This window comes from Bombina bombina, chromosome 5 (genome assembly GCF_027579735.1).
Source record: "Bombina bombina isolate aBomBom1 chromosome 5, aBomBom1.pri, whole genome shotgun sequence".
NCBI lineage: Eukaryota > Metazoa > Chordata > Amphibia > Anura > Bombinatoridae > Bombina > Bombina bombina.
In genome coordinates, this window is record NC_069503.1 from 173339903 (window position 1) to 173362804 (window position 22902).

The following is a 22902-nucleotide window of genomic DNA, read 5'->3' on the forward strand; positions in this document are numbered from 1 at the left end:
AGTAGAATGAGCTGTAATCCTTTGAGGTGGAGTTTTACCCGACTCGACATAGGCATGATGAATTAAAGATTTCAACCAAGATGCCAAAGAAATGGCAGAAGCTTTCTGGCCTTTTCTAGAACCGGAAAAGATAACAAATAGACTAGAAGTCTTTCGGAAAGACTTAGTAGCTTCAACATAATATTTCAAAGCTCTAACAACATCCAAAGAATGCAACGATTTCTCCTTAGAATTCTTAGGATTAGGACATAATGAGGGAACCACAATTTCTCTACTAATGTTGTTGGAATTCACAACCTTAGGTAAAAATTCAAAAGAAGTTCGCAACACCGCCTTATCCTGATGAAAAATCAGAAAAGGAGACTCACAAGAAAGAGCAGATAATTCAGAGACTCTTCTGGCAGAAGAGATCGCCAAAAGGAACAAAACTTTCCAAGAAAGTAATTTAATGTCCAATGAATGCATGGGTTCAAAAGGAGGAGCTTGAAGAGCTCCCAGAACCAAATTCAAACTCCAAGGAGGAGAAATTGACTTAATGACAGGTTTTATACGAACCAAAGCTTGTACAAAACAATGAATATCAGGAAGATTAGCAATCTTTCTGTTAAAAAGAACAGAAAGAGCAGAGATTTGTCCTTTCAAAGAACTTGCGGATAAACCTTTATCTAAACCATCCTGAAGAAACTGTAAAATTCTCGGAATTCTAAAAGAATGCCAAGAAAAATGATGAGAAAGACACCAAGAAATATAAGTCTTCCAGACTCTATAATATATCTCTCTAGATACAGATTTACGAGCCTGTAACATAGTATTAATCACAGAGTCAGAGAAACCTCTTTGACCAAGAATCAAGCGTTCAATCTCCATACCTTTAAATTTAAGGATTTGAGATCCTGATGGAAAAAAGGACCTTGCGACAGAAGGTCTGGTCTTAGCGGAAGAGTCCACGGATGGCAAGAGGCCATCCGGACAAGATCCGCATACCAAAACCTGTGAGGCCATGCCGGAGCTACCAGCAGAACAAACGAGCATTCCTTCAGAATCTTGGAGATTACTCTTGGAAGAAGAACTAGAGGCGGAAAGATATAGGCAGGATGATACTTCCAAGGAAGTGATAATGCATCCACTGCTTCCGCCTGAGGATCCCGGGATCTGGACAGATACCTGGGAAGTTTCTTGTTTAGATGAGACGCCATCAGATCTATTTCTGGAAGCTCCCACATTTGAACAATCTGAAGAAATACCTCTGGGTGAAGAGACCATTCGCCCGGATGCAACGTTTGGCGACTGAGATAATCCGCTTCCCAATTGTCTATACCTGGGATATGAACCGCAGAGATTAGACAGGAGCTGGATTCCGCCCAAACCAGAATTCGAGATACTTCTTTCATAGCCAGAGGACTGTGAGTCCCTCCTTGATGATTGATGTATGCCACAGTTGTGACATTGTCTGTCTGAAAACAAATGAACGATTCTCTCTTCAGAAGAGGCCAAGACTGAAGAGCTCTGAAAATTGCACGGAGTTCCAAAATATTGATCGGTAATCTCACCTCCTGAGATTCCCAAACTCCTTGTGCCGTCAGAGATCCCCACACAGCTCCCCAACCTGTAAGACTTGCATCTGTTGAAATTACAGTCCAGGTTGGAAGAACAAAAGAAGCCCCCTGAATCAAACGATGGTGATCTGTCCACCACGTTAGAGAGTGTCGTACAATCGGTTTTAAAGATATTAATTGAGATATCTTTGTGTAATCCCTGCACCATTGATTCAGCATACAGAGCTGAAGAGGTCGCATGTGAAAACGAGCAAAGGGGATCGCGTCCGATGCAGCAGTCATAAGACCTAGAATTTCCATGCATAAGGCTACCGAAGGGAATGATTGTGACTGAAGGTTTCGACAAGCTGAAATCAATTTTAGACGTCTCTTGTCTGTCAAAGACAGAGTCATGGACACTGAATCTATCTGGAAACCCAGAAAGGTTACCCTTGTCTGAGGAATCAATGAACTTTTTAGTGAATTGATCCTCCAACCATGATCTTGAAGAAACAACACAAGTCGATTTGTATGAGATTCTGCTAAATGTAAAGACTGAGCAAGTACCAAGATATCGTCCAAATAAGGAAATACCACAATACCCTGTTCTCTGATTACAGACAGAAGGGCACCGAGAACCTTTGTAAAAATTCTTGGAGCTGTAGCTAGGCCAAACGGCAGAGCCACAAACTGGTAATGCTTGTCCAGAAAAGAGAATCTCAGGAACTGATAATGATCTGGATGAATCGGAATATGCAGATATGCATCTTGTAAATCTATTGTGGACATATAATGCCCTTGCTGAACAAAAGGCAGGATAGTCCTTACAGTTACCATTTTGAATGTTGGTATCCTTACATAACGATTCAATATTTTTAGATCCAGAACTGGTCTGAAGGAATTCTCCTTCTTTGGTACAATGAAGAGATTCGAATAAAACCCCAGCCCCTGTTCCAGAACTGGAACTGGCATAATTACTCCAGCCAACTCTAGATCTGAAACACATTTCAGAAATGCTTGAGCTTTCACTGGGTTTACTGGGACACGGGAAAGAAAAAATCTCTTTGCAGGAGGTCTTATCTTGAAACCAATTCTGTACCCTTCTGAAACAATGTTCTGAATCCAAAGATTGTGAACAGAATTGATCCAAATTTCTTTGAAAAAAACATAACCTGCCCCCTACCAGCTGAGCTGGAATGAGGGCCGCACCTTCATGTGGACTTAGAAGCTGGCTTTGCTTTTCTAGAAGGCTTGGATTTATTCCAGACTGGAGATGGTTTCCAAACTGAAACTGCTCCTGAGGATGAAGGATCAGGTTTTTGTTCTTTGTTGAAACAAAAACGATTATTAGCCCTGTTTTTACCCTTAGATTTTTTATCCTGTGGTAAAAAAGTTCCTTTCCCACCAGTAACAGTTGAGATAATAGAATCCAACTGAGAACCAAATACTTTGTTACCCTGGAAAGAAATGGAAAGTAGAGTCGATTTAGAAGACATATCAGCATTCCAAGTTTTAAGCCATAAAGCTCTTCTAGCTAAAATAGCTAGAGACATAAACCTGACATCAACTCTGATAATATCAAAAATGGCATCACAGATAAAATTATTAGCATGTTGAAGAAGAATAATAATATTATGAGAATCATGATCTGTTACTTGTTGCACTAAAGTTTCCAACCAAAAAGTTGAAGCTGCAGCAACATCAGCCAATGATATAGCAGGTTTAAGAAGATTACCTGAACACAGATAAGCTTTTCTTAGAAAGGATTCAATTTTCCTATCTAAAGGATCCTTAAATGAAGTACCATCTGACGTAGGAATAGTAGTACGTTTAGCAAGGGTAGAAATAGCCCCATCAACTTTAGGGATTTTGTCCCAAAATTCTAATCTGTCAGACGGCACAGGATATAATTGCTTAAAACGTTTAGAAGGAGTAATTACCCAAATTATTCCATTCTCTGGAAATTACTTCAGAAATAGACCCAGGAACAGGAAAAACTTCTGGAATAACCACAGGAGATTTAAAGACCTTATCTAAACGTTTAGATTTAGTATCAAGAGGACCAGAATCCTCAATTTCTAAAGCAATTAGTACTTCTTTAAGTAAAGAACGAATAAATTCCATTTTAAATAAATATGAAGATTTATCAGCATCAACCTCTGAGACAGAATCCTCTGAACCAGAAGAGTCATTAGAATCAGAATGATGATGTTCATTTAAAAATTCAACTGTATAAAGAGAAGTTTTAAAAGATTTTTTATGTTTACTAGAAGGAGGAATAACAGACATAGCCTTCTTGATGGATTCAGAAACAAAATCTCTTATGTTATCAGGAACATTCTGAACATTAGATGTTGATGGAACTGCAACAGGTAATGGTACATTACTAAAGGAAATATCTGCATTAATAAGTTTGTCATGACAATTAATACAAACAACAGCTGGAGGAACAGCTACCAAAAGTTTACAGCAGATACACTTAGCTTTGGTAGTTCCAGCACCAGGCAGCGATTTTCCTGAAGTATCTTCAGACTCAGATGCAACGTGAGACATCTTGCAATATGTAAGAGAAAAAACAACATATAAAGCAAAATTGATCAAATTCCTTAAATGACAGTTTCAGGAATGGGAAAAAATGCCAAGGAACAAGCTTCTAGCAACCAGAAGCAAAGAAAAATGAGACTTAAATAATGTGGAGACAAAAGCGACGCCCATATTTTTTTAGCGCCAAATAAGACGCCCACATTATTTGGCGCCTAAATGCTTTTGGCGCCAAAAATGACGCCATGTCCGGAACGCCGACATTTTTGGCGCAAAAGAACGTCAAAAAAGACGCAACTTCCGGCGACACGTATGACCCCGGAAACAGAAAAGATTTTTTGCGCCAAAAAAGTCCGCGCCAAGAATGACGCAATAAAATGAAGCATTTTCAGCCCCCGCGAGCCTAACAGCCCACAGGGAAAAAAGTCAAATTTTTAAGGTAAGAAAAAACATAATTTATGCTTACCTGATAAATTCCTTTCTTCTGTAGTGTGATCAGTCCACGGGTCATCATTACTTCTGGGATATTAACTGCTCCCCTACAGGAAGTGCAAGAGGATTCACCCAGCAGAGCTGCATATAGCTCCTCCCCTCTACGTCACTCCCAGTCATTCGACCAAGGACCAACGAGAAAGGAAAAGCCAAGGGTGAAGTGGTGACTGGAGTATAAATTAAAAAATATTTACCTGCCTTAAAAACAGGGCGGGCCGTGGACTGATCACACTACAGAAGAAAGGAATTTATCAGGTAAGCATAAATTATGTTTTCTTCTGTTAAGTGTGATCAGTCCACGGGTCATCATTACTTCTGGGATACCAATACCAAAGCAAAAGTACACGGATGACGGGAGGGATAGGCAGACTCTTTATACAGAAGGAACCACTGCCTGAAGAACCTTTCTCCCAAAAATAGCCTCCGATGAAGCAAAGGTGTCAAATTTGTAAAATTTGGAAAAAGTATGAAGCGAAGACCAAGTTGCAGCCTTGCAAATCTGTTCAACAGAGGCCTCATTCTTGAAGGCCCAAGTGGAAGCCACAGCTCTAGTAGAATGAGCTGTAATTCTTTCAGGGGGCTGCTGTCCAGCAGTCTCATAAGCTAAACGAATTATGCTACGAAGCCAAAAAGAAAGAGAGGTAGCGGAAGCTTTTTGACCTCTCCTCTGCCCAGAGTAAATGACAAACAGAGAAGACGTTTGTCGGAATTCCTTAGTTGCCTGCAAGTAAAATTTTAGAGCCCGGACTACATCCAGGTTGTGCAGTAGACGTTCCTTCTTTGAAGAAGGATTTGGGCATAAAGAAGGAACAACAATCTCTTGATTGATATTCCTGTTAGTAACTACCTTAGGTAAGAACCCAGGTTTAGTACGCAGGACTACCTTATCCGAATGAAAAATCAAATAAGGAGAATCACAATGTAAGGCTGATAATTCAGAGACTCTTCGAGCCGAGGAAATAGCCATTAAAAATAGAACTTTCCAAGATAACAACTTTATATCAATGGAATGAAGGGGTTCAAACGGAACGCCCTGTAAAACATTAAGAACAAGGTTTAAACTCCATGGTGGAGCAACAGTTTTAAACACAGGCTTAATCCTGGCCAAAGCCTGACAAAAAGCCTGGACGTCAGGAACTTCTGACAGACGTTTGTGTAACAGAATGGACAGAGCTGAGATCTGTCCCTTTAATGAACTAGCAGATAAACCCTTTTCTAAACCTTCTTGTAGAAAAGACAATATCCTAGGAATCCTAACCTTACTCCAAGAGTAACCTTTGGATTCACACCAATGTAGGTATTTACGCCATATCTTATGGTAAATCTTTCTGGTAACAGGTTTCCTAGTCTGTATTAAGGTACTAATAACTGACTCAGAAAACCCACGTCTTGATAAAATTAAGCGTTCAATTTCCAAGCAGTCAGCTTCAGAGAAGTTAGATTTTGATGTTTGAAGGGACCCTGTATCAGAAGGTCCTGTTTCAGAGGTAGAGACCAAGGCGGACAGGATGACATGTCCACCAGGTCTGCATACCAAGTCCTGCGTGGCCACGCAGGTGCTATTAGAATCACTGATGCTCTCTCTTGTTTGATTCTGGCTATCAATCGAGGAAGCAACGGGAAGGGTGGAAACACGTAAGCCATCCTGAAGTCCCAAGGTGCTGTCAGAGCATCTATCAGGACTGCTCCTGGATCCCTGGATCTGGACCCGTAACGAGGAAGCTTGGCGTTCTGTCGAGACGCCATGAGATCTATCTCTGGTTTGCCCCAACGTCAAAGTATTTGGGCAAAGACCTCCGGATGAAGTTCCCACTCCCCCGGATGAAAAGTCTGACGACTTAAGAAATCCGCCTCCCAGTTCTCCACTCCCGGGATGTGGATTGCTGACAGGTGGCAAGAGTGAGACTCTGCCCAGCGAATTATCTTTGATACTTCCATCATAGCTAGGGAGCTTCTTGTCCCTCCCTGATGGTTGATGTAAGCTACAGTCGTGATGTTGTCCGACTGAAACCTGATGAACCCCCGAGTTGTCAACTGGGGCCAAGCCAGGAGGGCATTGAGAACTGCTCTCAATTCCAGAATGTTTATTGGCAGGAGACTCTCCTCCTGACTCCATAGTCCCTGAGCCTTCAGGGAATTCCAGACGGCACCCCAACCTAGAAGGCTGGCGTCTGTTGTTACAATTGTCCAGTCTGGTCTGCTGAATGGCATCCCCCTGGACAGGTGTGGCCGAGAAAGCCACCATAGAAGAGAATTTCTGGTCTCTTGATCCAGATTCAGAGAAGGGGATAAGTCTGAGTAATCCCCATTCCACTGACCTAGCATGCACAGTTGCAGTGGTCTGAGGTGTAAGCGTGCAAAGGGTACTATGTCCATTGCCGCTACCATTAAGCCGATTACCTCCATACATTGAGCCACTGATGGGTGTTGAATGGAATGAAGAGTGCGGCAAGCACTTTGAAGTCTTGATAGCCTGTCCTCTGTCAGGTAAATCTTCATTTCTACAGAATCTATAAGAGTCCCCAGGAAGGGAACTCTTGTGAGTGGAACGAGTGAACTTTCCTTTTCGTTCGCCTTCCATCCATGTGACCTTAGAAATGCCAGCACTAACTCTGTATGAGTTTTGGCAGTTTGAAAGCTTGAAGCTTGTATCAGAATGTCGTCTAGGTATGGAGCTACCGAGATTCCCCGCGGTCTTAGTACCGCCAGAAGAGCACCCAGAACCTTTGTGAAGATTCTTGGCGCTGTAGCCAATCCGAATGGAAGAGCCACAAACTGGTAATGCCTGTCTAGGAAGGCAAACCTTAGGTACCGGTAATGATCTTTGTGAATCGGTATGTGCAGGTAAGCATCTTTTAAATCAACAGTGGTCATGTACTGACCCTCTTGGATCATAGGTAAAATTGTCCGAATAGTCTCCATCTTGAACGATGGAACTCTTAGGAATTTGTTTAGGATCTTTAAGTCCAGGATTGGTCTGAAAGTTCCCTCTTTTTTGGGAACCACAAACAGATTTGAGTAAAACCCCTGTCCCTGTTCCGATCGTGGAACTGGATGGATTACTCCCATTAACAAGAGCTCTTGTACGCAGCGTAGAAAAGCCTCTTTCTTTGTCTGGATTGTTGACAATCTTGACAGATGAAATCTCTCTCTTGGAGGAGAGTATTTGAAGTCCAGAAGGTATCCCTGAGATATTATCTCTAGCGCCCAGGGATCCTGAACATCTCTTGCCCAAGCCTGGGCGAAGAGAGAAAGTCTGCCCCCCACTAGATCCGATCCCGGATCGGGGGCCCTCAATTCATGCTGTTTTGGGGGCAGCAGCAGGTTTCCTAGTCTGCTTGCCCTTGTTCCAGGACTGGTTAGGTTTCCAGCCTTGTCTGTAGCGAGCAACAGCTCCTTCCTGTTTTGGTGCAGAGGAAGTTGATGCTGCTCCTGCTTTGAAATTACGAAAGGAACGAAAACTAGACTGTCTAGTCTTGGCTTTGGCTTTGTCCTGAGGCAGGGCATGGCCTTTACCTCCTGTAATGTCAGCGATAATCTCTTTCAACCCGGGCCCGAATAAGGTCTGCCCTTTGAAAGGTATATTAAGCAATTTAGACTTAGAAGTAACATCAGCTGACCAGGATTTTAGCCACAGCGCCCTGCGTGCCTGAATGGCGAATCCTGAATTCTTCGCCGTAAGTTTAGTAAGATGTACTACGGCCTCCGAAATGAATGAATTAGCTAGTTTAAGGACTCTAAGCCTGTCCGTAATGTCGTCCAGAGTAGCTGAACCAATGTTCTCTTCCAGAGACTCAATCCAGAATGCCGCTGCAGCCGTGATCGGCGCAATGCATGCAAGGGGTTGCAATATAAAACCTTGTTGAACAAACATTTTCTTAAGGTAACCCTCTAACTTTTTATCCATTGGATCTGAAAAAGCACAGCTATCCTTCACCGGGATAGTGGTACGCTTAGCTAAAGTAGAAACTGCTCCCTCCACCTTAGGGACCGTTTGCCATAAGTCCCTTGTGGTGGCGTCTATTGGAAACATTTTTCTAAATATCGGAGGGGGTGAGAACGGCACACCGGGTCTATCCCACTCCTTAGTAACAATTTCAGTAAGTCTCTTAGGTATAGGAAAAACCTCAGTACTCGTCGGTACCGCAAAATATTTATCCAACCTACACATTTTCTCTGGTATTGCAACTGTGTTACAATCATTCAGAGCCGCTAACACCTCCCCTAGTAATACACGGAGGTTTTCCAGTTTAAATTTAAAATTTGAAATATCTGAATCCAGTCTGTTTGGATCAGAACCGTCACCCACAGAATGAAGTTCTCCGTCCTCATGTTCTGCCACCTGTGACGCAGTGTCTGACATGGCCCTAATATTATCAGCGCACTCTGTTCTCACCCCAGAGTGATCACGCTTACCTTTTAGTTCTGGTAATTTAGCCAAAACTTCAGTCATAACAGTAGCCATATCCTGTAATGTGATTTGTAATGGCCGCCCAGCTGTACTCGGCGCTACAATATCACGCACCTCCCTCTGAGCGGGAGATGTAGGTACTGACACGTGAGGCGAGTTAGTCGGCATAACTCTCCCCTCGTTGTTTGGTGAAATTTGTTCAATTTGTACAGATTGATTTTTATTTAAAGTAGCATCAATACAGTTAGTACATAAATTTCTATTGGGCTCCACTTTGGCATTGCAACAAATGACACAGGTATCATCTTCTGAATCAGACATGTTTAACACACTAGCAAATAAACTTGCAACTTGGAAATACAATTCAAATAGAATAATATTAAAACGTACTGTGCCTTTAAGAAGCACAGAAGATCTATGACAGTTAAAAATTAATAAATTGAAACAGTTATAGCCTCAATCCTTGTAAACAACACAACTTTAGCAAAGGTTTAATCCCATTAGCAAAGATAACAATTTCTGAAAGCAGGAAACAAATTACAGAATAAAAGTTTTTATTTCAGTCAAACTATAATTCTCACAGCTCTGCTGAGAGAAATTACCTCCCTCAAAATAAGTTTTGAAGACCCCTGAGCTCTGTAGAGATGAACCAGATCATGCAGGGAATACAATGAGTTGCTGACTGAAATATTTGATGCATAGTAAAAGCGCCCCTCCCCCACACACACAGCAGTGAGGGAGAACAGAAACTGACAGAAAAAACAGATTTAAGCAACTGCCAAGTGGAAAAATGGTGCCCAAACATTTATTCACTCAGTACCTCAGCAAATGAAAACGATTTTACATTCCAGCAAAAACGTTAAACATAATCTCTAGTTATTAAACAGCTTTATGTATTTCTTACAGTGTAATTCTAGTGAAATACCATTCCCCAGAATACTGAAGTGTAAAGTATACATACATGACATTATATCGGTATGGCAGGATTTTCTCATCAATTCCATTGTCAGAAAATAAAAACTGCTACATACCTCTATGCAGATTCATCTGCCCGCTGTCCCCTGATCTGAAGTTTACCTCACTCCTCAGATGGCCGAGAACAGCAATATGATCTTAACTACTCCGGCTAAAATCATAGCAAAACTCTGGTAGATTCTTCCTCAAACTCTGCCAGAGAGGTAATAACACACTCCGGTGCTATTTTAAAATAACAAACTTTTGATTGAAGATATAAAACTAAGTATAATCACCATAGTCCTCTCACACGACCTATCTAGTTGCTGGGTGCAAGAGAATGACTGGGAGTGACGTAGAGGGGAGGAGCTATATGCAGCTCTGCTGGGTGAATCCTCTTGCACTTCCTGTAGGGGAGCAGTTAATATCCCAGAAGTAATGATGACCCGTGGACTGATCACACTTAACAGAAGAAATAATTGATTCAAGTGCATTATCCCAAATATGAAACTGACTGTCTGAAAATAAGGAATGTTGAACATCCTGAGTCAAGGCAAATAAATGTTTGAATACATATATTTAGAACTTTATTAAAAAAGTGCCCAACCATAGCTTAGAGTGTCACAGAAAATAAGACTTACTTACCCCAGGACACTCATCTACATGTTTGTAGAAAGCCAAACCAGTACTGAAGCGAAAATCAGCAGAGGTAATGGTATATATATAAGAGTATATCGTCGATCTGAAAAGGGAGGTAAGAGATGAATCTCTACGACCGATAACAGAGAACCTATGAAATAGACCCCGTAGAAGGAGATCATTGAATTCAAACAGGCAATACTCTCCTCACATCCCTCTGACATTCACTGCACGCTGAGAGGAAAACCGGGCTCCAACCTGCTGCGGAGCGCATATCAACATAGAATCTAGCACAAACTTACTTCACCACCTCCATAGGAGGCAAAGTTTGTAAAACTGATTTGTGGGTGTGGTGAGGGGTGTATTTGTAGGCATTTTGAGGTTTGGGAAACTTTGCCCCTCCTGGTAGGAATGTATATCCCATACGTCACTAGCTCATGGACTCTTGCTAATTACATGAAAGAAAAATAAATTTATCAAGTAAGTTCTTACATAAATTATGTTTTCTTTCATGTAATTAGCAAGAGTCCATGAGCTAGTGACGTATGGGATAGCAATACCCAAGATGTGGACTCCACGCAAGAGTCACTAGAGAGGGAGGAACAAAATAAAAACAGCCATTTCGCAGAAAAAAATAAATCCACAACCCAAATATAAATTTATTCTCAAAAAATAAAAATAAAAATTTAAATCATAAGCAGAAGAATTGAAATGAAACAGCTGAAGAACTTTCCTACCAAAAACTGGTAGGAAAGCAAACACATCAAAATGGTAGAATTTAATAAATGTATGCAAAGAAGACCAAGTTGCTGCTTTGCTAATCTGATCAACTGAAGCTTCATTCTTAAAAGCCCAAGAAGTGGAAACTGATCTAGTAGAATGAGCTGTAATTCTGAGGCGGGGCTTTACCCGACTCCAAATAAGCTTGATGAATCAAAAGCTTTAACAACTATGCCAAAGAAACGGCAGAAGCCTTCTGACCTTTCCTGGAACCAGAAAAAGGAAAATTTATGCTTAACTGATAAATTTATTTCTTTTACGATATGACGAGTCCACGGATTTCATCCTTACTTATGGGATTACGCCTCCTGGTCAGCAGGAAGTGGCAAAGAGCACCACAGCAGAGCTGTATATATAGCTCCTCCCTTCCCTCTCACTCCAGTCATTCGACTTAAGTTAGGAAGAGAAAGGAAAAGCCAAAGGTGCAGAGGTGACTGAAGTGCAACAAAAATAAATACCTGTCTTAGAAATGACAGGGTGGGCCGTGGACTCGTCATATCGTAAAAGAAAAATTTATCAGGTAAGCGTAAATTTCCTTTTCTTTTACAAGATATGATGAGTCCACGGATTTCATCCTTACTTATGGGATACAATACCAAAGCTATAGGACACGGATGAAAGGGAGGGACAAGACAGGAACCTAAACGGAAGGCACCACTGCTTGAAGAACCTTTCTCCCAAAACCAGCCTCAGATGAAGCAAAAGTGTCAAATTTGGAAAATTTGGAAAAAGTGTGAAGAGACAACCAAGTTGCAGCCTTGCAAATCTGTTCAATAGAAGCATTGTTTTTAAATGCCCATGAGGAAGCCACAGCCCTAGTGGAATGAGCCGTAATTCCTTCAGGAGGCTGCTGTCCAGCAGTCTCATATGCCAGACGGATGATACTCTTCAGCCAAAAAGAAAGAGGTAGCCGTAGTTTTCTGACCCCTACGCTTTCCAGAAAAAACAATAAATAAAGAAGATGATTGACGAAAATCTTTTTTCGTCTGTAAGTAAAACTTCAGGGCACGGACCACGTCCAAGTTATGCAACAAACGCTCCATCTTAGAAGAAGGATTAGGACACAATGAAGGAACAACAATTTCCTGATTAATATTCTTATTAGAAACAACCTTAGGAAGGAAACCGGGTTTGGTACGTAAAACCACCTTATCAGAATGGAAAATAAGATGAGGAGAGTCACATTGTAACGCTGAAAGCTCGGAAACTCTACGAGCAGAAGAAATAGCAACCAAAAATAAAACCTTCCAAGATAACAACTTAATATCTATGGAATGCATGGGTTCAAACGGAACCCCTTGAAGCACATTAAGAACTAAATTCAAACTCCAGGGTGGAGCAATTGGTCTAAACATAGGCTTGATTCTGGTCAGAGCCTGACAAAAAGACTGAACGTCTGGAACATCTGCCAAACGCTTGTGTAGAAAAATCGATAAAGCAGAAATTTGTCCCTTTAAGGAACTTGCTGATAACCCCTTCTCCAATCCTTCTTGGAGAAAAGATAAAATCCTGGGAATCCTAACTCTACTCCAAGAGTAGCCCTTGGATTCACACCAATAAAGATATTTACGCCATATCTTATGGTAGATCTTTCTAGTGACAGGCTTACGTGCCTGAATCAAATTATCAATGACCGCATCAGAGAAACCCCGCTTAGATAAAATCAAGCGTTCAATCTCCAGGCAGTCAGCTGCAGAGAAACTAGATTTGGACGTTGGAAGCGTCCCTGAATGAGAAGGTCCTGCCTCAATGGAAGCTTCTACGGCGGCAGAGAGGACATGACCACTAGATCGGCATACCAAGTCCTGCGAGGCCACGCAGGCGCGATTAGAATTACCAAAGCCCTCTTCCTGTTTGATCCGTGCAATCACCCGAGGAAGGAGAGCAAACGGTGGAAAAACATAAGCTAGGTTGAACGACCAAGGCACTGCCAAGGCATCTATCAGTTCGGCCTGAGGATCCCTTGACCTGGATCCGTATCTTGGGAGCTTGGCATTCTGACGAGACGCCATCAGATCTAATTCCGGTCTGCCCCATCTGAGAATCAGAGTGGCAAAGACCTCCGGATGGAGTTCCCACTCCCCCGGATGAAACGTCTGCTTAAAAAGTCCACTTCCCAGTTGTCCACTCCTGGGATGTAGATTGCTGACAGATAAGAGTGAGCCTCCGCCCATCGAATTATCTTGGATAATTCTGTCATTGCTAAGGAACTCCTTGTTCCTCACTGATGATTGATGTAAGCCACAGTCATGATGTTGTCCAACTGAAAACGGATCATTTTGGCCAAAGCCAACTGAGGCCAATCCTGAGGCGCATTGAATATTGCTCTCAGTTCCAGAATATTGATTGGAAGTAGAGACTCCAACCGAGTCTACACACCCTGAGCCTTCAGGGAATTCGACTGCTCCCCAACCTAGTAGGCTGGCGTCCGTTGTCACTATCACCGATGAGGGTCTGCGGAAGCACGTCCCTTGGGATAGATGATCTGGTGACAACCACCAAAGAAGAGAGTCTCTTGTCTCCTGATCCAGATCTATCTGAGGAGACAAATTTGCATAATCTCCATTCCACTCCCTGAGCATGCTCAGTTGTAGTGGTCTGAGATGAAAACGAGCAAACGGAATGCTGTCCATTGCAGCCACCATCAGTCCAATTACCTCCGTGCACTGAGCCACTGATGGCCGAGGATTGGACTGAAGGGCTCAGCATGTATTCAGAATCTTTAACTTTCTGACCTCTGTCAAGAAAATTTTCATGGATATGGAATCTATTAGAGTTCCCAAGAAGGGAACCCTGGTCTGTGGAATTAATGAACTATTTTCTAGATTCACCTTTCACCCTCGAGTCCTCAGAAAGGACAGAACCATGTCTGTATGAGATTTTGTCAGATGGTAAGACGACGCCTGGATCAGAATATCGTCTATATAAGTTGCCACTGCAATACCCTGCGGCCTGAGAACCACCAGAAGGGACCCTAGAACCATTGTGAAGATCCTGGGTGCTGTGGCCAACCCGAAGGGAAGAGCCACAAACTGAAAATGTTTGTCCAAGAAGGCAAACCTTAGGAACGGATGATGATCCTTGTGGTTAGGAATATGAAGATATGCATCCTTCAAGTCCACGGTAGTCATATATTGACCCTCCTGGATCAATGGTAGAATTGTTCGAATAGTCTCCATCTTGAAGGATGGGACTCTGAGAAACTTGTTTAGACTCTTGAGATCTAAAATGGGTCTGAACGTTCCCTCTTTTTTGGGAACCACAAAAAGATTTGAGTAAAACCCCTGCCCCTGTTCAAGTATCGGAACGGGACGGATTACTCCCATAGTACAGAGGTCTTTTACACAACGTAAGAACGCCTCTCTTTATCTGGTCTACAGACAATCGTGAAAGAAGAAACCTCCCCTTGGGAATTCCAGTTGATACCCTTGGGACACGATTTCCAGTGTCCAGGGTTCCTGAACATCTCTTATCCAAGCCTGGTTAAAGAGAGAAATTCTGCCCCCTACTAGATCCGGTCCCAGATCGGGGGCCGCCCCTTCATGCTGTCTTGGGAGCAGCAGTGGGCTTCTTGGGTTGTTTACCTTTGTTCCAAGCCTGGTTGGGTCTCCAGACGGACTTGGCTTGAGCAAAATTTCCTTGCTGTTTAGCGGAAGAAGAAGCGGGGATTCCTTTGAAATTCCGAAAGGAACAAAAATTATTTTGTTTACCCCTCAGTTTCCTATCACTAACACAGGCAAAGAGAATGACTGGAGTGGGAGGGAAGGGAGGAGCTATATATACAGCTCTGCTGCTCTTTGCCACTTCCTGCTGACCAGGAGGTGTAATCCCATAAGTAAGGATGAAATCTGTTGCCTCTTTAGTGGCTTCAACATAATATTTCAGAGCTCTCACCACATCCAAAGAATGTAAAGATCTCTCCAAAGAATTCTTAGGATTAGGACAAAAAGAAGGGACAACAATTTCTCTATTAATGTTGTTAGAATTCACAACCTTAGGTAAGAATTTAACTGAAGTCCGCAAAACTGCCTTATCCTGATAAAAAAAATCAGAAAAGGAGATTCACAAGAGAGAGCGGATAATTCAGAAACTCTTCTAGCAGAAGAGATAGCCAAAAAGAACAACACTTTCCAAAAAAGTAGTTTAATGTCCAAAGAATGCATAGGCTCAAATGGAGGAGCCTGTAAAGCCTTCAAAATCAAATTAAGACTCCAAGGAGAAGAGATTGATTTAATGATAGGCTTGATACGAACCAAAGCCTCTACAAAAAAGTGAATATCAGGAAGTTTAGCAATTTTCCTGTGGAATAAAACAGAAAGAGTAGAGATTTGTCCTTTCAAGGAACTTGCAGACAAACCTTTATCCAAACCATCCTGAAGAAACTGTAAAATTCTAGGAATTCTAAAAGAATGCCAAGAGAATTTATGAGAAGAACACCATGAAATGTAAATCTTCCAAACTCGATAATAAATCTTTCTAGAAACAGATTTACGAGCCTGCAACATAGTAAATCACGGAGTCAGAGAAACCTCTAAGACTAAGCGTTCAATTTCCATACCTTCAAATTTAATGATTTGAGATCCTGATGGAAAAACGGACCTTGAGATAGGTCTGGCCTTAATGGAAGTGGCCAAGGTTGGCAACTGGACATCCGAACAAGATCCTCATACCAAAACCTGTGAGGCAATGCTGGAGCCACCAGCAGCAAAAACAATTGCTCCATGATGATTTTGGAAATCACACTTGGAAGAAGAACTAGAGGCGGGAAAATATAAGCCGGTTGATAACACCAAGGAAGTGTCAACGCATCCACTGCTTCCGCCTGAGGATCTCTGGACCTGGACAGGTACCTGGGAAGTTTTTTGTTTAGATGAGAAGCCATCAGATCTATTTCTAGAAGCCCCCACATCTGAACAATTTGAGAAAACACATCTGGATGGAGAGACCATTCTCCCGGATGTAAAGTCTGATGACTGAGATAATCCGCTTCCCAATTGTCTATACCTGGGATATGAACCGCAGAAATTAGATAAGAGCTGGATTCCGCCCAAACAAGTATCCAAGATACTTCTTTCATAGAGTGAGGACTGCGAGTCCCACCCTGATGATTGACATATGCCACAGTTGTGATATTGTCTGTCTGAAAGCAAATTAACGGTTCTCTCTTCAACAGAGGCCAAAACTAAAGAGCCCTAAGAATTGCACGGAGTTCCAAAATATTGATTGGCAATCTCGCCTCTTGAGATTTCCAAACCCCTTGTGCTGTCAGAGATCCCCAAACAGCTCCCCAACCTGAAAGACTCGCATCTGTTGTGATCACAGTCCAGGTTGGACGAACGAAAGACGCCCCTAGAATTATACGATGGTGATCTAACCACCAAGTCAGGGAAAGTCGAACATTGGGATTTAAGGATATTAATTGTGATATCCTTGTATAATCCCTGCACCATTTGTTCAGCATACAAAGCTGGAGAGGTCTCATATGAAAACGAGCAAAGGGGATCGCGTCCAATGCTGCAGTCATGAGACCTAAAACTTCCATGCACATAGCTACTGAAGGGAATGACTGAGACTGAAGGTTCCGACAGCCTGCAACAAATTTGAAGCGTCTCTTGTCTGTTAGAGACATAGTCATAGACACTGAATCTATATGGAAAACTAAAAAGGTTACCTTTGTCTGAGGAATCAAAGAACTTTTTGGTAAATTGATCCTCCAACCATGTCTTTGAAGAAACAACACTAGTTGATTCATGTGAGATTCTGCAGAACGTAAAGACTGAGCGAGTACCAAGATATCGTCCAAATAAGGAAACACCGCAATACCCCACTCTCTCATTACAGAGAGTAGGGCACCGAGAACCTTTGAAAAGATTCTTGGAGCCGTCGCTAGGCCAAAAGGAAGAGCAACAAATTGTTAATGCTTGTCTAGGAAAGAGAATCTCAGGAAGTGATAGTGATCCGGATGAATCGGAATATGAAGATATGCATCCTGTAAGTCTATTGTGGACATATAATGCCATTGCTGAACAAAAGGCAGAATAGTCCATTATAGTCACCATTTTGAAAGCTGGTACTCTTACATATCGATTCAAAATCTTTAGATCCAAAACTGGTCTGAATGAATTTTGTTTCTTTGGGAAAATGAATAGATTTGAATAAAACCCCAGACCCTGTTCCTGAAACGGAACTGGCACGATTACCCCTGATAACTACAGATCTGAAACACACTTCAGGAAAGCCTGAGCCTTTACTGGGTTCGCTGGAATGTGTAAGAGAAAAAAATCTTCTCACAGGCTGTCTTACTCTGAATCCTATTCTGTACCTGAGAGACAATACTCTGAATCCAATGATTTTGGACCAAATTGATCCAAACATCTTTGAAAAATTTTAATCTGCCACCTACCAGCTGAGCTGGAATGAGGGCCACACCTTCCAGCTCCCCCCTCTTCCCTGAACCCTCCCAAACAGCTATCTACCCTCTCTGCTGCAAAACCCACCTGCAACCATATCTCCACATGATCTAGTACAGATAACATCTACTGTGCTCTCCACTTTGCCTTCCAAGCAAGATGTGGCGGACATAGTCTGTGCATGCATCCGCGAAGAGCTGGTCGACCTAAAACAGGATATCAACACACTAGGTTTTAGGGTGGAAGCATTAGAGGATGGCAATGACACTATGAGAGAGAAGTTCGATAAATGGCAAACACAAGCGGAATATTATCACCATGCTATAGATTCTTTACATACTAAAATAGAAGACTTGGAGAACAGGAGCAGGAGGAAAAATCTCCACATCCGTGGGGTCCCCGAATCAATCCTCCCCAAAGATCTCCCTACATACCTGACGGCCCTGTTCACTCATCTTAAGGGCAATAACCATGGGATAGAGCACACAGAGCCCTGAGGGCTAGGCCTCCTGACTCAGCACCACCTAGAGATATAATTATCAAATTTAAGAATTACAGGGACAAGGAAGAACTCCTTACTCTCTCGAGAAGGAACCAACCAATTAGATTTTGCGGCACAGTTATTCAATTATATGCCGATCTAGCCCAAAGGACACTTCAAAAACGTAAAGAATTCTCCCCTCTCACTCAGTTGCTGTGCAATAAGCTCATTCCATACAAATGGGGCTTCCCAACACACCTGTTGGTGATTCACTAAGACAGACGCCTGCTATGCAGGGATGCTTCAGATGTTCAGAGATTCTGCGAGACCCTAGGATTAGACCCACCAGAACTGCCTGACGTGTCCACTTCGGATCTGCCTAGAAGCTCCCAACAGAACGACACCAGCACATGGTCCACTGCTCCCACGAAGCAACAAAGAAGACCCTCATCACTTCAAGATGGAGAACCTACGCCTTTACGATCAGTACAACCCAAGACACCTCGACAAAGACCTTAGACACCCAGCCTAGGGCCACCCTACTAACATCAAGCATAACAGAGAAAAGTCCCATGATGTCTGAGGACTTTGAAAGTTTGTTTCGGCACCTGGAGTGCAGAGGCAACTCGTACCCCTGATCATCTAATAGTGAGTACAACACTGCTATTCTACACCTTCTGCCTCAAAACATAACGACAGAAACACTTGGGGGAATATGATTGTTGTGATAAACTCTCTACATTAGACCCCCCTTTCTAGGACCTGAGTAACCTGAAGCATAATTAATGTGCCAGCAAGAGGTACAAGACTTTTGTGTCTGCTTAAAATGTTTTATACAGTAACATATACATTGTTAGCATCATGTTCCTGCTTCATTCGTTGTTGAATGCTTTACCTAGCTACTGTAACGTACGAAAAGGTGCCCCCTTATTTTCCCTCACTTTATAGATAATTATAGTGCTTACCCTAACACACCCTGTTTTTCTTTTTTCTACTTGATTAGTTATTCAGTAAAGGTGACGAGACAAGTGCCCTCCACTATAGAACGCATATCACATTTGTCTCACCTTTCTGGCTATTTACGCCAGGCTCTGAATATTACAATAAGATCTGTTTATTCTTCCTAATTAAGTTATTGTTTTACTTGCTCTGTTAACATTATTTTGGCTTATATTACTTTTTTGATACGACATCTGATAGTATATCTCATTTATTAGAAAAATGTGCAAGACAACTCCTAAAACTCCTCCTATACGCATTGTAACTCAAAATGTTAAAGGGTTTAATTCTCCATGCAAAAGGTCCAAAGCCCTTTCAGATTTACTTAAGAAGGGGGCGGATATTCTCTTCCATAGGTTTCTTGTAGTTCTGTTCTGAGAGTTGTGAAATCTATCCCTTAGCAAGTAATGAAGCTGGGGGAGCACTTTAAAAACTAAATCTTGCGGCCAATACCAATCAGACAACTCTGCTTTCAGCATATAGTATCTTACAATAGCCTCTATTTTTCTATGCATGTCTTTCTATTTGGTTAACGTGTTTTGTGTAATTTTGACACAATTTAAGCACCTTCCAGCTTGCAAGATAAAACTACAAGATCTGCAGGGGAAATGTTTAGAGAATACACCAGAGAACTTTGAGATACACCCATGGAATGCCCTATTCAACGCACTGCCAGAGGCAGCAAACTTATTTTACAAGAAGGAAACCAATGCTCTCTGAGTTTTATAATATATGAATTTCACAGAATTACTACATGTGTATTGTAGTTTTAGAACAATTTCTACTACGTGTATTAAATATGTTTTTCCTCTATATTTTCAATATGAATTTAACATTTTTCCATAAAATAAGATATTTGCAAATTAAACTAAATCCAACATTTTTTTTTACAGTGTGTTTCTATTTAAATATTTCTGTTACTGGTTTTATACAAGTTTTTATTTTTTTAGCACTATTGTAATGTATGTATCTCCACATGAAGCACAAACTTTTTCTTTCATGATTCAGATAGAACATACAGTTTTAAAGGGACAGTCAACACCAGAATTTTTGTTTAAAAAGAAAGATAATCCCTTTATTACCCATTCCCCAGTTTTGCATAACCAATACAGTTATAATAATACACGTTTTAACCTCTGTAATTACCTTGTATCTAAACTTCTGCAAACTGCCCCCTTATTTCAGTTCTTTTGAGAGACTTGCATTTTAGCCAATCAGTGCTTACTCTAAGGTGCATGAGCTCAATGTTATCTATATGACACACATGAATGAACACCCTCTAGTGGTGAAAATGCAAAATGCATTCAGATTAGAGGCAGCCTTCAAGGTCTAAGAAATTAGCATATAAGCCTAACAGGGTTTAGTTTTCAAATAAGAATACCAAGAGAACCAAGTAAATTTGGTGATAAAAGTAAATTGGAAAGTTGTTTAAAATTACATGTCCTATCTATATCATGAAAGTTATTTTGAACTTGACTGTCCCTTTAAACAACTTTCCAATTTACTTCTATGATCAAATTTGCTTAATTCTCTTGGTATCCTTTATTAAAGAATCAGCAATGCGCTACTGGGAGCTAGCTGACCACATCTGTAACCCAATGCTAAGCGGTATAGATGTGTAGCCACCAATCAGCAGCTAGCTCCCGGCACCAGAGCCTACCTAGGTAAGCTCTTCAACAAAAGATATCAAGAGAAAGAAAATTAGATAATAGCAGTAAATTGGAAAGCGGTTTAAAATTCTATGTTCTATCTGAATCATGAAAGAACATTTTTGGGTTTCACGTCCCTTTAAATGCAGGGAACACCCATTTGTGAGACGTACTGTTCTTAAGGTAAAAACTGTCTTTAAAGTATTCAAACCAAGGGCTTCACAGTACTGCTATGATTTCTTATAGAATCTCACAGGCTCAGAGATCTTTAGACAATCAGTCTCTATGTGTTTATAAAGATTATAATAAAATAGATTATATTAAAATATTTTCTGTTAAATTGGCATTTAGCCATGTTAAACACCTATTGTACTTAAAGAGACAGTCAAGTCAAACAAGCTTTCATGATTAAGATAGGGCATGTCATTTTTAAAAAAAAAAAACTTTCCAATTTACTTTTATCATCAAATTTGCTTTCTTCTCTTGGTATTCTTTGTTGAAATCTAAGGCTTATTAGGCTCAAACTGATTTCTAAACCATTGAAGGCCACATCTTATTTCAGTGCATTTTGACAGATTTTTTTTTAAAGCTGGACAGTGCTAGTATGTATGTATGTATGTGACATATAGATAGCATTGTGCTCACTCCCGTGGAGTCAGCACGGATTGGCTAAAATGCAAGTCTATCAAAAGAACTGAGATAAGGGTAAGTCTGCAGAAGCTTAGCTACAAGGTAGTTAGAGGTAAAAAGTATATTAATATAACAGTCTTGGTTATGCAAAACCGGGGAATGGTAAAGGGATTATCTATCTTATATATAAACAAACATTTTCAAGTATAATCTATTAATATTTAAACAGGAAGTAGTACACAACAACACATCCTCATTAAATTGAAAGTAAATCCTAGAGTTTTACAAATGCTAGGATTTACTATTGAAACAAATAAAGGGCACTTTCATTCATGAAGTATAAGATACTTCATGTAGAAAGCTCCTTTATTTGTTTCAATCGATCACCGTTTTTAGTTGCTACAGCAGCACACGGCTAAAAAAAATTTTTGGTTAAGTGCGGTAAATCCAGCTTGGCTATTGGCTAAGAGGTGAAAACGTCACCTCTTAGCCAAAAATTTTTTTAGCCGTGGGCTGCTGTAGGAGCTAAGAGCGGCAATCGATTGAATCATGAAAGAAAAAATTTGGGTTCAGTCTCCCTTTAAGGGAACTGCCAAATTTTCCAAAACCTTTAATATATTATGAAATGCTCTCTTTTAGACAATACAAAGGAAACATGATGTGAAATGTTACTGAAATACTGTACTGAGCAGTAGGAACTAGCTGAAATCTATTAGGAAATGCAGGTGTTTGGCTTCAATCTAAGAAATTCCTGTACGTGTCTAACAAATGCATGGCCTACATAAGGTGAGACCGCAAGCACACAATTATCTAATCGTGCAGGAATGTAAAGTCAATGCTACCTGTCATAGCAGTTGAAGTCGTCTAGCCAGCAGCCTTTCTTCACCAATTCTATGAAGCCAGAATTATTTCTCCAGGACGCATAACAGTGCAGCCGCTTGTCCTTCTCTCCTTCACAGACTTCCACGCCATTCTGCTTTGTTTTCTCCAGTTCCCAGTTGGCATTGTAATAGACACATTCTCTTTTCTCTGCCTCTTCATGTCCTGAGCCTGAATACAAAACACAGAATTGAGATTGTGTCACCTTGACCTGTATTTCCCACTTGTCACAGCCCTATGACCGGCATGAGTTTTCATTTTCCTCAACTTCCAGAGTTATCAAATTCATATTTATAATAAAAACAGGACATTCACACCATGAGTATTAGAAAAACAGGACAGTCACACCATGCTTATTATAATTTATAAAATGTTATAAGGTTTTACATATAATATTCATTATACACAGTCTCTGTTTGGCTAACTACTTAAACCACTGCCACTAATAAAAGAAAACAAAAGTAAAACAATCACATTATTATTATTATAATCTTATTACAAA

General features: G+C 41.1%; 1 protein-coding gene across 1 annotated transcript in view; it reads right to left on the reverse strand.

Annotated features, from left to right (window-relative positions):
- ACVR2B (activin A receptor type 2B) overlaps positions 1 to 22902 on the reverse strand; it is a 359769-nt gene that overhangs the window by 149407 nt on the left and 187460 nt on the right. The window contains exon 2 of the mRNA XM_053713788.1: positions 22364 to 22571. Within this exon, the coding sequence (XP_053569763.1) occupies positions 22364 to 22571 (208 nt within the window). The remainder of the gene's footprint in view (positions 1 to 22363; positions 22572 to 22902) is intronic.